General features: G+C 38.1%; 1 protein-coding gene across 3 annotated transcripts; it reads left to right on the top strand.

The window, feature by feature from the left end:
- The first annotated feature begins 1,936 nt into the window (after nucleotides 1–1,936).
- On the top strand, nucleotides 1,937–16,500 carry c2h16orf87 (chromosome 2 C16orf87 homolog). Of its 3 annotated transcripts, none has more exons than XM_059353822.1 (5): nucleotides 1,937–2,270; nucleotides 9,158–9,242; nucleotides 9,984–10,083; nucleotides 12,785–12,964; nucleotides 14,396–16,500. In XM_059353822.1, the coding sequence occupies exons 2-5, from the start codon at nucleotides 9,237–9,239 to the stop codon at nucleotides 14,512–14,514; spliced, it is 405 nt and encodes a 134-aa protein (XP_059209805.1). In that variant the 5' UTR covers nucleotides 1,937–2,270; nucleotides 9,158–9,236; the 3' UTR covers nucleotides 14,515–16,500. The 3 variants fall into 3 exon arrangements, with proteins under 3 accessions (XP_059209805.1, XP_059209796.1, XP_059209788.1); XM_059353813.1 differs by having other exon boundaries at nucleotides 9,155–9,242; XM_059353805.1 differs by lacking the exon at nucleotides 9,158–9,242 and having other exon boundaries at nucleotides 1,943–2,270.
- Nucleotides 16,501–17,179: the final 679 nt, after the last annotated feature.

Raw genomic sequence — 17,179 nt, 5'->3', positions numbered from 1 at the left:
ACGTCCTCCAGTAGGCTACTAGTGTGCATGTTTCTGACCAAACTGTCAGAAACAGACTCCATGAGGGTTGTATGAGGGCCTGATGTCCTCTTGCGCAGCTATTCTCCACCTTGGGGTCCCAACCCCAATTGGGGTCGTGAGATGATTTCTGGGGGTCGCCAAATCATTTTGGAAGTCAGCCACTGTCTCCACTGTGTTAAAGTGTTCATGTGTTTTAGTCTTTTTGGTAATTTTGTGTCTTTTCTGGTCATTTTGTGTCTCTTTTTGATCATTTTGTGTCTTTTTTTTAGTCATTTTGTGTCTTGTTGGTCATTTTGTTTCTTTTTTTGGGTAATTTTGTGTCTTTTTTTGGTCAATTTGTGTCTTTTTTTGGTAATTGTGTGTATTTTTTGGTAATTTTGTGTCTTTGGTCATTTTGTGTCTTTTTTGGTAATTTTGTGTCTTTTTTTGATCATTTTGTGATCAATTTGTGTCTTTTTGGTCATTTTGTTTCCTTTTTTTGGTCATTTTGTGTCTCCTTTTAGTCATTTTGTGTCTTTTTGCCACGGCTTAGCAGCGAGGCACTCACCTCCACTGCTAGCAGTGAAGGTGAGTGCCTCTTATTATTGCTCATATTTATTAGTGCCAAGGCTTAGCAGCGAGGCACTCACCATCACTGCTAGCAGTGAAGGTGAGTGCCTCGTGCTTATTGCTCATGTTTATTATTATTATTTTGTGTGCTTGCTTGCAAAAGCACACTAACTACTATTCACCGGGCTTATTTTTATTTTGTGTGCTTGCTTGCAAAAGCACACTAGCTACTATTCACCGGGTCTATTTCTTATTTTATGTGCTTGCTTGCAAAAGCACACTAACTACTATTCACCGGGCTTATTTTTATTAATGACCGGCTTAGCAGCGAAGCATCTCTTATTATTGCTCATGTTTATTATTATTATTATTTTGTGTGCTTGCTTGCAAAAGCACACTAACTACTATTCACCAGGACTATTTAGTGCCACGGCTTAGCAGCGAGGCACTCACCCTCACTGCTAGCAGTGAAGGTGAGTGCCTCGTGTGAAGTTGCGCCCTAATCGGGAATCGTGTGGAATGTGTTTTATTAGTGATCGGCGTGCACGTTTGTGCACGTTTGTGCACGTTGTGCGAAAACTGAATTTAACTCTAGTCCTGTGAAATTTCAGAGCGATTGCACGTATAGTTTTCGCACAACGAAAACATTTCCATTTTTCCAAACTAATGGGGAGGGCGATTTTGCCATGTGTGTGTATTGCGTGGAATGTTCAGAGTCAAGAGTGATGATGTCATCGCGCAGAGTGTAGGGGGAGAGAAGAAATTGTCAAAAAATAAATTTGAAAACTGAGCTCCAGGCCACAAATTCCACTTCAATTCCAGACGAACATTCAGTCGGCAAATAATTTCAGTTGATTGCTCTGCTCTGATTGGTCGACCCCACCTGGCCACCTGGTTGCTTAGCTACTAAAGCCAAGCTAAATAATTCTGTCTTTTTTTTTTAAATTGTGAGTTTTAAAAAATATATTTTTCTGTCTTTTGTAGTAATTTTGTGTCTTTTGTTGGTCATTTTGTTTCTCTTTTAAGTAATTTAGTTTTTTCTGTCATTTTGTGTCTTTTTTGGTTATTTTGTGTATTTTTTGGTCATTTTGTGTCTTAAAAAAAAAAAGTAATTTAGTGTTTTTTTCAGTCATTTTGTGTCTTTTTTGGTCATTTTGTATCTTTTTTTGGTCATTTTGGGTCTTTATTTAGTAATTTGTGTCTTTTTTTGGTCATTTTGATACTGCCTCCAGCGGCCCCCAGGTAATTTGAGTTTGAGACCCCTGATTTAAACTTAAATCTACTGTGTGATCCACACTCCGGAGCAGCAGGTGGCGGTCAAGCTCCAAATTAGCTTCATGTCAACCGCTGTAATTAAAGAAGAAGAAGAAGAAGAAGAAGAAGTAAAAGAAGAGGAGGAGACGAGAAGAAGAAGAAGTAGTACAACAACAACCATGTTTTTCTCAAGGATGCTGGTAGTTTAGCTTTATGAGTATACCGTGATATTTGTGATAAAGTAGTTTGGTTATCATATAAGCATATTGATGCGTGTTTCGGCATCCGTGTGTTAATGTAACGTTGCTCGGTTTAACCAGTTGTCCATGTATGTGAGAGAGAAGTTATAGTCAACGTACAGCTGGAGAAGAGAACAGACTATGTCGGCAATTAAAACAAAGAAAGTCAAAATGGCAACTAAATCGTGTCCTGAATGCGACCAACAGGTGAGGAAATGTTATTTCCAGTTGTTTTTACTGCTAGCAGACGTTATGTACCGTTGGTGATGTTGTTAAACAGTCATGGCTTCAGACAGACGCTGTTAAAATGGCATCAACATGGTGTGAGTGTCAGCACCGACCATGTGTAACCTCAGTAACCCACTAAAGGTAAACTAGTTCATTAAACCAGCAGCTTCAGCTTTTCTATTGTGCCCATCCAATTACGACAATTTACACCGATTTGTGACAGTGTTGTATTTAACACATGTAGCTAATCCTAAAATATATTTTAGTAGATTTAATGTTTTGTTTTATTTTTGTAACATTAGTTGGCTTCCCCTGATATTAAATGTAACACACGACACGGTGGAGACGCTGAACCCTCTGGGCCCACTTTAATTTATTACCCTTTCAGACCCTTCGGGTTGAAAATGTCCACTTCCAAAAAAATGCTATAAAAACTTTACAGATTAATATTTTTTTTATACTTTTTTTTCCTGCATAAACCTCTGAAACAACTTCCGCCCTGCTCAAAACTCCCAAACATTCAAATATTTTGAGGATTTTAACCCTTTAAATGCCAGTTTGATTGCACGATGTCACTGATGTTTTTTATGAATAACAAAAACAAAAATTAAATTAAAAGTTATTTTCCATATAATAAATATTTTTTGGCTGGGGCATTTGTTTTCATCACAGCCTTGGATATGCCAAAGATTAAGAAAAAAATTGATTTTGATGCATTTTTAGTTTTTGTTTAGTGTCAGATTTAAAATGTAAATGTGGCCTTTTTGGCCACTTGATTGCAGACATGTCCACTTCTAAATAACGCTATAAAAATATTACGGATATATATATATATATATATATATATATATATATATATATATATATATATATATATATATATTCAACTTTTTTGGGTTAAATCTTTAAATCAACTTCAGTCCTGATAAAAACGATCAAATATTCAATTAGTTTCAGTATTTTAACCCTTTAAACGCCAGTTAGATTCCATGATGCCACTGTTTTTCAAAGAAAAAAAACTAAAAATTGAGTTATTTTCCATATAATTCCATATGGTTTTTATCACAGCCTTGGATATGTCAAATATTAAGAACAAAATTGATTTTGATGCATTTATATTTTTTTGTGTAGTGTCAGATTTAAAATGTACTACCCTTTTATGGCAGACATGTCCACTTCCAAAAACACTATAAAACTATTACTGATATATATCTATTTTAAACTTTTTGGGGTTAAATCTTTTGATCAACTTCAGTCCTAATCAAAACGATCAAATATTAAATAATCATCAGGAATGTAACCCTTAAAATGCCAGTTTGACTACATTATGCTAATATTTCTTATGAAAACAAGATTTGCTGTGTTTTATTAGGTGTGTGTGTGTTTGCCGTTTCATGTGTCTAGACCTTACTGTACTGTACTTTTTTGTGGGTTTTTTCTTTGAAAAACAGTGACAACGTGCAATCAAACTGGCATTTAAAGGGTTAAAATCTTTGAATTGTTGGTAGTTTTGAGCAGGGCAGAAGTTGTTTAAGAGGTTTGTGCAGAAAAAAGTAGTATTAATCTGTAAAGTTTTTATAGCGTTTTTTTTTTTTTTTTGGAAGTGGACATTTTGGTCTGAAATCGGAGTGCATTTGTACACAGTGTATTATTGACCCATTAGAAAAATTGAAATTTGAATTTCAAAATACATCAAGAAACAAATCCTTCTTCCAAAAATCATGTCATTTGCAGTTTCACAGCCAAAATTATTGGCAAAACAAAGTGAAAAATGACTGAAATGGCTGAAAATGTCCACAGTGGGCCCAGAGGGTTAAGCTAGGAAACTATTTTAAAAGTAAAAACATGTTGGCCTCCCGGATTGAAGAGTGATCCTGACCGTTTAATGATTTTACAACATATTCCGTGTTTCAGAAAGTATTCAAACTGCAGGCATTCTTCGCCTTTTGTACACTTTGTCATGTCACATTGACATAAGTATTCAGAGCCTTTGCTTAGTACCTAGTTGAAGCACCTTTGGCAGAAATGACAGCATCAAGTCTTCTTGGGTAGGACGTGACAAGCTCTGCACACCTGGGTTTGGGGATTTTCTGCCATTCTTCTCTGAAGATCCCTTCAAACCCTGTCAGACTGGATGGGGACCCTTTTCTACGGTGGCCCTGAAGTGCAAGTCACAACGGCGAATCAGAAAACACAATAACAAAACAGAAAACACAACAACAAATCAAAAAACACAACAGCAAATAAAAAAATTAAAAAAACAGAAAACACAACGGCAAATCAGAAAACGCAACGGCAAATCAGAAAACGCAACGGCAAATCAGAAAACGCAACGGCAAATCAGAAAACGCAACGGCAAATCAGAAAACACAACAACAAAACAGAAAACACAACAACAAAACAGAAAACACAACAACAAAACAGGAAACACAACGGCAAATCAGAAAACACAACAACAAAACAGAAAACACAACAGCAAATCAGAAAACGCAACGGCAAAACAGAAAATACGAAAAAACAGAAAACACAAAAACAAATCAAAAAACACAACGGCAAATCAAGAAACACAACAACAAAACAGAAAACAGTCTGTCTGTTCAAAGGACTACGGACCACTAGTCCAATCAGCCAAGATTCATGTCGCCAGAGGGTACCTACCTTTTCCAGTTTGGTTAGTGTCGTTGTTTCTGATTTGTCGTTGTGTTTTCTGATTTGTTGTCGTTGTTTCTGATTAGTTGTTGTTTTTTCTGATTTGCCGTTGTGATTTGTGATTTGCAGGGCCACCATACTTTTCAGGTCTCTCCAGAAGTGTTCAATTGGGTTTTAATCAGGACTCTCTCAGGACTGTCTGCGCTGCCTTGGTGTGTTCTTAGGTTCATGTCGTGTTGGAAGGTGAACCTTCAGCCCAGTCTGAGGTCCTGAGCACTCTGAACCAGGTTTTCATTTAGGATATTTCTGTTCAGCTTTCCCTCAACCCTGACCAGTCTCCCAGTCCCAGATGCTGAAAAACACCCAAAAAGTGCCAACTCCTATTAGGATGGTGTTGGGCAGGTTATGAGAAGTGCCTGATTCCCTCCAGACATTAGGCTTAGAATGGAGGACCAACAGTTCAAGCTTCGTTTCACCACACCAGAAAGTCTTGTTTCTCAAAGTCTGAGTGTCCTTAAGGTGCAAAGTGGGCTTTCTTGTGTCTTTCATTGAAGGGAGGCTTCCCCCTGGCCTCTCTGTCACAGAGCCCAGATCTGTGCACTGTTGCATTGATGGTTCTCCTCCTGGAAGTTTCTCCCGTCTCCACACAGAGCTCTGGAGCCAGGGCCGGAGTAGGACTCATTTTCATGCCTCAGACCAGTCACTGGAGTTCACAACCTATAATACTGAAATAATATAATTATAACTAGAGCTGCAACAATTATTCGATTAATCGATTATTAGATTAAGCATCAACTATTTTGATAATTGTATAATTGGTTTGAGCAATTTTTTAAAGACAATGGGCCTCATTCATGAAACGTGAGCAGAACGAATTTGTGTGTAAACCGTTCGCAGACGGAAATTTACGCGCATCTCCGCATTCATCAATATTTTAGTAGCTCCGATCTTTTCGTAGCTGCTAACAAAATCTACACATGCTGCTGACCACACGTAGTGCTTGTGTAAATTTAAGAACGCATATAAATAATGCTCGTCACTGTTGGAAATTACAATTTTAATTCATAATGCGTTCTGTTATGTACACAATACGCAGATGCCTTTGAAACATGTGATATAAACATGGCAAACGATTAAAAATATAACATATTTAGTTAAATTAGTTGGCAATTGGCGGGATTAAGATTCAGATTAAACTCATAATTGTGAATTATCTATGTAAATTGACGCATCCTGCCTGCAGTTCTCAGAGGTATCATTAAATTAATGCCAGAGTATATCCAATTTCCATACGGCGCACAACGGCAGACAGAAGTAATGCAGGGGTTCAGTGCAGTTGCAAACATGCCAGGTGTTATCGGTGCCATAGACTGCACACACGTACGCATCAAGGCTCCATCCGGTGATGCATTTGCTTACATTAACCGGAAAAACTTTCATTCCGTGAATGTGCAACTGATCTGTGACGCAAAGTGTGTGTTGTTAAACGTTGTGGCACGGTGGCCCGGTGGGACGCATGACGCATTCATCCTGCGTAATTGCGCAGTTGGCACGCGTTTGGAGGATGGAGCTGTGAGAGACGGCTGGCTCATTGGTAAGAATATAGCCTGCATAATCACATGTGTGTGTTAAATATGGACTTACCTTTCTATATCCATAGGGGATAGGGGTTACCCACTGACGCCGTGGCTTATGACCCCACTGGCCAGCCCGCAGACACCACAGGAGCATACAATGAGGCGCACGCGGCTACTCGGGCCGTTGTAGAGCGCACCAACGGGGTATTTGGACTCTGAGCGTCCTCCTCCTGTGGCAGATGTACTTTTTTTGTGTGCGCTAATGCGTTTCTTTGCGTCAAGTTTAATGTCAAACCATTTACGTTTAACCTCGGACGTAGTTCTTTGCACTACATAAACCACATTTACTGCGTCCGTCACCTCCCTCCACGCTTTCGCTTTGCCTGTCCCTGTCACACCACTACTAAGATGAAAACTACAGATGAAAATAAAAATGTTTTTTTGGACTCCACTTCTCCCAAAATAACTTCAATCTCCGCTTCGGAAAAATTCTTTTTTCTTTCTCGTTCTTTTTTTCTTTGTGCCATGACTGACAGGTTGACAGGATGCCTCTACACACCTCCTTATATGGTGGTCATTAGCAATTCATGGGCGGGGTTCATGCTAATTGCTGATTATCGGGAGCGCGCTGCCACCTTACGATGGATTGGCATTCATGATCATACACACGTGTTTACGATCAGATCTGAGTTTCCCGCGGCGTTCATGAATCCGGAGTAGGTTTTTAGTAGCGTAGGCTTTTATGTGCAAATCTACGCACAAATCTACTAACGTTTCATGAATGAGGCCCAATAAGTCCAAATTCTCTGATTTCTGCTTCTTCAATGTGAATATTTCTGGTTTCTTTGTTCCTTTATGACAATAAACTGAATATCTCCTTGGTTTGTGGACAAAACAAGAGAGTGGAGGACGTCATCTTGTGGTTTGGGAAACACTGATATTTAACGGTGTGAGTGAGTGTACAAGTCTGCGATGGTCACTATTCTCGACAGCCTTGTTATTCACCGTATTGTTATGCACACTTTCTGAATCCCTGTTAAACTCACCTGACTTAATTTACCATCAATAAAAAGCAATCTGTAAGGCATCAGCAGATTTGACATGAAAACATGTATTGCGCGAAACAATTCCGATTTTCCATGGCAACATATGCAGACTTATTTCATATTATTTTCATCATATTCCCGTTCAGTAGTGGGCTTTGTACATTAAATATAATAATTTTTATTTATTGAGCACTTTTCAAATCGCATGTTACAAAGTGCTTTACCAAGACAAGTTAAAAACAGACATGAAACAACAGATAAAAATAATGTTGGAGAATGACATAGTTCTGTGCAATTAAAAGACCGTTCAAGGGAAGGTAAAGTTCAGGTAAAATCAGGAAAGGCTCTCCGATAAAAGTATGTTTTAAGAAGGGCCTCGGGCCCTGACTCTGTCTCTGTCCCCCTTAGGTTTCAGTCGGGCCCCAGTAACAGTCAGGAGACCTCTGCCCGAGGATCTCAAAGTACGGACTGGTGTGTAGGGTGTTAAGAGGTCAGAGATGTAGCAGGGAGTGAGGCCATGAAGGGCCTTAAAAGTCATCAGTAAAATCTTAAAATCAATTCTAAAACATACTGGGAGCCAGTGTAAGGACGCTAAAACAGGAGTGATGTGATCATGTTTCTTGGTTCTGGTTAAAAGTCTGGCAGCTGAGTTCTGGACGATCTGGAGTCTATGAATGGATTTTTGGTTCAGGCAGGTAAAAAGGCTGTCGCAGTAATCCAAGCATGATGAGATAAGAGCATGTAAAATGGTCTCTGTGTATTTAAAAGTTAGCATAGATCGTATTTTAGAAATATTTCGAAGGTGATAAAAACAGGATTGCACAAGCTTTTTGGTGTGTTCAAAACATAACTTATCATCAAACCAGACTCCAAGATTCTTTGTGACTGGAGTAATATTATCAATTAAGAAATGAATATCCTACTTTTAAAGCTGAAAGCACAATATGTTACCCTGTGGGTTTATAAAGTGGTTATATTGTAACTCGTTAGATCATAGTGCTGTTTCAATCCGCCATATTTCCACCTCTGTAGCGTCTCGCCTGCACTATGCAAGCGCCAGAAGTGGGACTGTTGGAAGCAGAATCACTATGAATCCCGGCAGGGCTTAAAATATGTGACGCATCATCAGAAACACGCTTCCACTGATTCCACAGTCACTAAGTGAACACACACACACACTGCTACAGAGCTAACTGTGCTGCACTGCTGCTGCTCTGTCACACGTCATTATCTTCTCATGCCGGACTGCACCATGAATGGGCATTAGTTGTCGACCGATACAGGTTTATTAAGGCCGATGCCGATTATTTTGATCAGTCTTAACTGATCTCCGATATGTGCTGCCAATTTTTTGGTCCGATTCTTGAAGCCGATATTGCCTTTTCTCCCTCCATTTACATGATAAAAATGACACAATGATAACAAATGTTACACAAGTCTCAATTTAAACAAAAAAAGAAACATTTATTAACAAAACAAACAAAACATTAACAGTTGATAGCAAACAATGTGTATGTTGTTCTAGGCCTGGAGGTGGTGGCGCCTCAGATGATCCACATATTTGATGTGTTTTTCTTTTTTCTGGTATCAGCAGCAGCTCACCAGAGAATGGCAGATGTTGCACCGAGCCTTGCCTGCTGTTGGCTCAGTGAAATGGGCTCATTGATCGGCGAATGCATGCAAGTATCGACCGATGCCGATACAAGTAAAAACCACAAATATTGGCCCGATATATCGGCCGGCTGATATATCGGTCGAGCTCTAATGGCCATGAATACCACGCCTTTGCTGGATCACTTAAAACACCCTTTATGGGGACTTAATTGTAGTTTCTGTAAAAACAACCGGAGACTCCTTTTCTTCATTCAAACTTTTACTGAACAAACGTGCAGTATTACAGAGGAAAAAATGAACGGCATAACACTACTGAAAACATCGTTTTTTTTCTGACTTCTTCTCCAAAAACAACACTTCTTAACCTTTTTCTCTAGAGTAGAACGCTACTGCCACCTTGTGGTCTGTATGAGTCACTGTACACAGTATTTTAACTTGCGTAAACAGAAATGAAATGAATGACTCCTTGTAAATATTCTATCCCTTTTTAACTAAATCTATTACACATGAATTACTCATTAATGAGCAATTAAATTAATAACTATCAATGAAATCAAGATACAACACCCTTTGACAAGAAGCCGGCACAGATCTTTATGGCAATGAAAGGGCCTCATGTTTGATAACCTGTGCCTCCATACCCTACTTGGCAATTGATTTATTACCTCAGTATACAGGTTCCTAATGAGTTTATGGTCCAAACTTACTTACATATTTATACACAGATATCCTGAAGAATGTATAAAAAGGGTAAAGCCTTAACTGTAATGAAATCTTCTGTGTCTTTCCTGTTTGTTTCTTCCTAGATTCCAGTTGCGTGCAAGTCCTGCCCATGTGGTTTTGTGTTTATTAGCAGAAAACTACTAAATGCCAAATTAAATGAGCGCTCTTCTCCAGCTATAGCAGGTAAGGTTCAGCTAATTCATTTTTCATGACCATGTAGTTCAACTCTGTGTTAAATGTTTGCTTAATCCTTAATAGGGCACTCATTGAAATACTTGCAAATTCCAAATTTCAACCCTAGAGAATATTGGAGGATACTACTCATTACATACTGTCAGAATGTGTAAAAAAAAACCTAAAAAAACATACGGACCCGGGGGAGGGGGGTGATATTTTGAGAAAAAAGTTTACGAGATTAAAGTGGCAAATCTACAAGAAAAAATGTGCACATTTATGAGATTTAAAGTGGTGAATCTGCGAGAAAAAAGTTGCTTTTTTCCCACTTTTTTTCTCAAAAATGTGACTTTTTTCGCGCAGATTTACTACTTTAAATCTCTTAAATCTGCGACCTGTTTTCTTGTAGATTTGCCACTTTAATCTAGTAAATTTGCAACTTTTTTCTCAAAATATTACTATTATTTTTATTCATACTTGTCCCTAATATGCCTTCATAGTCAAGTTCTCCTCGTAAAAGTCACTGAAGTTTGTACGACTGTTTCTTGCAGATTTTTTTCTAATTTTTTTATTTTTACATTGGAGGTCAAGGTCAATAAATTTAATATTATATTATTATCATACTCATTGGTCAAATGTCATGGTGTCACCGTCTGTGACGTAGCCTGATCTTTGCTGATTAGCTGGAAGAAATCCATGTGGTTCAATGACCTCACAGGGGACCCAATTTTATATCCACTGAAGTTACCAAATATAGTTCTTCACCCAATAAAGGGTTAATTCTTCCAGTTATGGGTTGAGCAAAGTGATAATAATTCTATTACACCCTTAAGTTTTCTAATTGAAGCATTCGGTGCAAATAATGACTGAACTGAATATCAGAAGACTGTTAGATTACACCTCCAAAAGCCTGAATTTAATGCTAAGACAGACACTTGATAAAAAAGACAGCCTGAATGATCCGTTTACTACAGAACAGAGGGAAGTTCGTTTTGTTTCTGTATAAGTATCCCATTTTTTAAAAAAATTTACTTTTAAGTATGTCAATATGAAATTTGAATGTGAGTTTTTGATCTAACCAGACGCCCAGATATTTGTATTGTGAAACCCTTTCAATGCTGTCACCTGTTAAAGTGGTGATATGTAGACCATCTTCTGCAATATGTCTGGCTCTTTAGAATATCATGTATTTGGTTTTGTCTGAATTGAGAACAAATTCTAGACCGATGAGAGAATGTTGTAGTTTATCGAAGTAATTCTTGATAACACTGATGAAATGTTGCCTTAGTCAATAAAATATTGTGAGCTCTATTCCAGTGTGCAGTAGGGGTGTGATGATACTCTCAGCTCACGAGACGAGACAAGACATGATATTGGGTTCACGAGAACAAGACGAGATTTGAAAAAAAACAATGACAAAATATATGATGGACCAACAGACTTTTATTTAACCGAGTTGCACATGTAGGCATGGGCTTTTAAAAGTTAAAATAAGATAAATAAAAAATAAAATCCCCCAGAGGGATTAATGAGACTCCGGAGGTGACGTATGGTAATCGCTTAGCAACAGTTTCGACTGTGATCACATACACGACGAAATAAACACGGGAGACGCAACTGTGGCAGTTGCTAACTGCTCAACATCAGCAGCTGATCAAAACAAAGCAGCATGGCTAATTATCATAAACATAGCGACCTTTAATTAACCGGCATCGCTAACTGTGAACATTGTCCGGTGCTTGTTGTAAACAAACAGAGATTGCTAGGTGAACACCTCCTGCAGCAGCAGCACATACACACTGTACTGTACTACAGAGCTAACTGTTAGCCTATTAGCAATTTGCAGACTCCGGCTCTGCAGCTGGGAGAGACTGCTGCAGGAGGACTATGCCGCTTTGATTCGTTCTTACTCTTCTTAACAAGCCTCTGCGACGTCATTCTGGCTGCTTGCTGCTTCTCCTCTTTCTCCTCCTCCTCCTCTTCTTCTTTTCATTTTCCTGCCCCAACAGGTCACAAATAGATATTTTGATAACTCACAAATCTCGCGAGACTGATTTTTAACGCGACGAGAAATATCATCGACTTTACCCTAGTATGCAGACATCAACTCTCCTTTAGGCTAATAGGAAAACATGCCAGGAGGTTGCCTTCTTTATGATGTGCACTTGAAAACCTAAAATACAAATTGAGGTTAAAAGAGGGCCAAATCCCCAGCCAGCCTTCTGAAAAGACTGCCTAAACAAGTTGTCACCATTGGACACTGTGTGCTTCCAAGCCACATAAAATGTAAGCCATGGTGGGAGGTTTTCTATGGTCTTATGTAACACTAAAGTTGGCTGTAGGTTTGTTTTAGCTGTCAATTTTGTATTTAATGAATAATGGTCAACTAAAGGAGAGATCAAGGGTGATCCAATATGTAATGGTACTAGTGTTGCATGTTATTTTCTGGCATGCGCATTTATGGAATATGCAACATGACATCTAACATTAGCTTAAAGTGGCATAGCTTATAAAGTTAATGACACAGGTTCCTGTCCATGTATGGGGTTTTTTTTTCTGATGTATGCCAAAAACATGACCTACCGCTTTTGGTTTAAAATGAATAAAAAGCATTTTTGAAATGAACCAATCAGAGGCATGGGTCTGGAACCAGTCTAACACAAGTTATGGTGATGTGTTTTGTTTTTATTATCCGTGTTTTTTGCTTCAGACAAGCTGGACTTTAAGCGGAGGAGGACAGAGCGTATCCGCAGAGAGAGGATAGACTCTTCTTTAACCAGTGACATGGAGAACAGGAGAAGACCCCGGGGCAGTAGCCAATCAGATCCCATCCGGAGGGGACGGGGCAGACCAAAAACAGTGGGGCTGAAAAAACAGGACGAGGACAAAGGTAATCAAGTGTTTTTAATTACAGATCTGTTGTGACGTATATCCTTATTTAATGGAACAGGTAAAACACAGAAGTTATTCTTTACACAATAGAGCACAACAATTCTCTCAGATTTTATTCATTTCACCTGTCTTGGTCATATTGACTTAAATGTCATTCTCCCGCATATTTAGTAATTTTTGCAAAATTAAAGCAAAACATGCTACATTTGAAGTATTTGGAGTAGTGCATGTAGATGTTTCCACACAAGTTGCTACTTGACATTAAGACTACATTCCATGACAACAAATGAGCTGAGATGACTAGCTCCTATCTGAAACTTAATATGTTAAATAATAAAAATAATAGTTTATATAGCACTTTCAAAGATCCTTAACCCTCTGGAGTACATGGAAGCACCGGCACATTACTTCTTCATGACGTAAAGACATAAAAATGAAGCTAAGTTAAACTGGAGATAATGTCAAATATATTTAGTATAAAATATAGAACTAGAGATTATCCTCATTTTACCTTTTTATATGTTATATATGCAACCTGTGTTCATATTTGCAATATTTAAAATTCTGTGTTTTGAAACATAATTTTCAAGATCAGATTTTATGTTTCCTTAGTTTCTTTTGGGTTAAAAATTTTGTTCAAGTAAGTCAAAGATAAAAATTAATTATCAGGACATATAGGTGAGGTAACGCTGGAAAAACTGATACCAACATGGCATGGTATTCATTTTTTAATTGATTTTTTTTAACAGACATAGCCAAAGATTTCAGAGGGTTAACACGATATACAAATGCAAAATACTAAAACCAAACATGATCAATCATCAATCGTCAATCATCACCAAACCAATCATGACTCTTCAGCCCTCCCCCTTCTCCTCACCAACAAAAATGCCACAATCTTTCTCTTTTTCCCAACATGCATTTCCATAAAGGAGCACATGTGTCCACTCCCATGTTGTTAAGAGTATGAAAAACTTGAAAAATATCCTATTTAGGTTAATTTAGAACAGATAAAAGATGTCCTTAATTTGCGATTAATCGTGAGTTAACTATCGAAAATCATGCGATTGATGATCGAGATTAAAAATTTAAATAGATTGACAGCCTGAAAAGAAATGAATAACATGTACTGTAAGGATTGCTGGGTTGACACAAAAGACACTTAAAAAATGTGGCTAGTGGAAAATCTGATTGGCTATTTACTTTAAAAATCTACTTGCCATGTTGCCTGGTGATCAAAAAAGTTAACTTAGAACTCTGCATACAAAGTAGATTAATTTAGCCTCCACCCACTGTAACTTTGTGTCATACTGATTGCACTAAAGGAAGTGCGTAAATTCTGTCCAATTCTAGTTACCATTAGTTGGCATGACTTTAGTTGAATACTGTATTGCTTAGCTGAATTGATTTTATTTTCTTGTGTTCACAGAGAAACAAGAGAAGGAAGTGGATATTTATGCCAGTCTGTCGGATGAGAAGGCCTTCGTGTTTTCTGTGGCCTTGGCTGAGATCAACCGCAAGATCCTGGGTCAAAGACTGATCTTATAGAGGGAGTTCTAATGAACTGAGAGTCACAGCACAGAGAGCCTATCAAAGAACAACTATGGAATAGCAAGTGAATGACCAAAGAGGGAAGAAGTGACTGGAGCTGATGGAGCTGTTCATCACTTGGAGATGGGCTGCACTTCACGGACTGCTGATGCTTCTCACTGATCTTTAGGGTGTTGTCCTCGAAACAAGTCCCATCTCTTCAGCACCTTGAGTTACACATCCACAGCAGACATGCTATATGTTTCTAGAATAAACACAAGTGTGGTTTGTGTGTTGTGATGACATGCAATGTAGTTGATAGAAGCAGGGAAAGAGGCATTGATCATATTTCCCAACTGTTTTGTAGATAGAAACATTTGAGTGTATAAATATTCCCAACCCACTTCATTATACTGTGCTTGGAAGGCCTCTAATAGGGCTTTTCGACCACAGCCGGTGCCCGGCCGGTGCCCAGTTGCGAACGGTTCTATGTTGGGGTTTTTTACGCCAAAAATCCGGCTTCTGGCCGGGAAAACTGGTCTTGAACCGCTAACCACTTACATCAGGGGCTGATCATTCATTTATTTGATTTGTTTAACTCTTTATCAGGCGAAGAACTACATTTGATACCTTCAGTGGATGTCAAAATGGGGTCCCCATGTCTGTTTGGTCGTAGAACCACATGGACTTGTACCAGGAGAACTGAACTATGACGGCATATTAGGGCGAAGTATGGGGGAGATTAAAGCAAATTACTATTAAAATTACTAGATTACTAGATTAAAGTGCCAAATCCACAAGAAAAAAATGTGTCGATTTTAAGAGATTTAAAGTGGCAAATCTGCGCGAAAAAGTCACAGATTTACAAGAAAAAATTGGGGAAAAAACTACTTTTTTCTCGCAGATTCACCACTTTAAATCTCATAAATCTGCACTTTTTTTTTCTCCTAGATTTGCCACTTAAATCTCATAAACTTTTTTCTCAAAATATTACCCCCCTCCCCCGGGTCCGTATGTTTTTTTTTTTTTAGTTTTGTTTTTTTTACACATTCTAGCTGTATGTAATATCCTCCAATATTCTCCAGGGTTGAAATTTGAAAGTATTAAAATTGGGTGCCCTATTAAGGGTTAACTGCAATGTGATTGAAACGGGCGAGCTAGCGCTCTAACGTTAGCCGGCGATCACTAGTGTGCTGCATTAGCCGGCTAGCGTTAGCTTACAACAAACTCCAACATTAACATCTCACATTCAGTGTTAATAAGAATGTATTCAGCGTCCATTGATCAAGATGAGCAGCACAGATGTGTAGTCGAGACATGTGGGTCATCTAGTCATGATGTGGCTTTAGAGCCAACAGGTTCAGAGCTGGTTCACAACTTGAACCAACCACACGAGCACCGGCTCTGAACCGGCCAGGAACCGGCTCTGGTCGAAAAAAGGGTATACGTTTAACTGACTTTAATTAAGGAGGGGAATGGACGAATTAAATGTATTATTCAGCATTCCTCTAAAGTAAATGACCTGTGTTGTCAAGTGAACATGACTCAACTGACAGAAGCTTCACATTACTGAAAGGGACCAAGACATTTTGGTAAAAAGCATGCTTTCATATATACTAAAGATTCAATAATGATTTTTCCTGCCATTTTCAAGTGATCTATAAGTAATGTTGAGCATCCTTGTAGATTTTAAGCTTTCACCTCTCATCTGTCCCTGTAAGACGGGCGACAATACCAGGAAAGACAATGCCCTTCATTTCAGGATTAATAACATAATGCCATCAGTTACTGCTGTGTAGAGCATAGGCCATGTGTTCATCAGCTGCTTTTATAGGCTCCGTCAATTTGGCTTATTTAAGATGAATTACACCTCGCTTTGAATGTGGAGGAAACTAAATGGCAAAAAACTGCCATCAACTCAAGACTGTCATATATTAGATTATTATTATTATTTAGTGTTGATGTAGTGAATGTTTTCTTTTAAAATAAAACACTTTATCAATCTGTGAAATTTTTATTCAGTCAGCATTTGCTGTTGATCAGTTGATATTCTCTTTGATGGCCCATAACATAATGTCTTATTGTGTACTGTGATCATCCATCAATTCATCACTGTGAGCTACACAATGACCGAGCAGAAGAAGACCTCCGCCCTGACAGTATTGTTTGTGTTAATTTTGTTCCAATAACCAATATGGTTATTGTCCTGTTAGTTACAAGAGAATTCTCAAAATTTAATTCAGTATTTTATCCATATTCTTTCATTTGCAATCCCTATAGGATATCTTTAACATATTTTATTCTAATCTGGCTATAAAAATGTGTCTTGTCCTTGCAATAAATGTAGCATAGTCTTGAAATTTACAGAATCCTCACTTGTTACTTGATAATAAGTCTACAAAGGTCTATAATTGTATGATTCTTTTTGATCCTAACATTACTGACAAGGCAATGTTTGTTTGGGGACACAATGAGCACAAATCAGCACATGTTGTATCAGGTGTCCTTAGTAAGCCTTCAAGATCCCAAATAATTGGCAACTATATTCAATCCCTCACATAAATAGAAGTTGTGTTTGATAGTCATGTTGACATAACAGTAACGCTCACCTTTCACTACGGTTTAAACGTTCGAATGTATAGAATATGCCACTCAAGGTTATTATAATTAACGAAAACTAGAA

The sequence above is a fragment of the Centropristis striata genome, chromosome 2 (genome assembly GCF_030273125.1).
Source record: "Centropristis striata isolate RG_2023a ecotype Rhode Island chromosome 2, C.striata_1.0, whole genome shotgun sequence".
Classification (NCBI taxonomy): Eukaryota; Metazoa; Chordata; class Actinopteri; order Perciformes; family Serranidae; genus Centropristis; species Centropristis striata.
Note: the sequence above shows the minus strand (reverse complement) of the source record. Positions and strands in the feature narration are given on the sequence as shown.

What these genes read in the sequence shown, in the direction of transcription:
- c2h16orf87 (XM_059353805.1), top strand. Translation starts at nt 2,205, where the DNA reads ATGTCGGCAATTAAAACAAAGAAAGTCAAAATGGCAACTAAATCGTGT. An exon ending in GTCCTGAATGCGACCAACAG is followed by an intron (nt 2,271 to 9,983) that starts GTGAGGAAATGT and finishes GTTTCTTCCTAG; the next exon opens with ATTCCAGTTGCGTGCAAGTC. An exon ending in CTCTTCTCCAGCTATAGCAG is followed by an intron (nt 10,084 to 12,784) that starts GTAAGGTTCAGC and finishes TTTTTGCTTCAG; the next exon opens with ACAAGCTGGACTTTAAGCGG.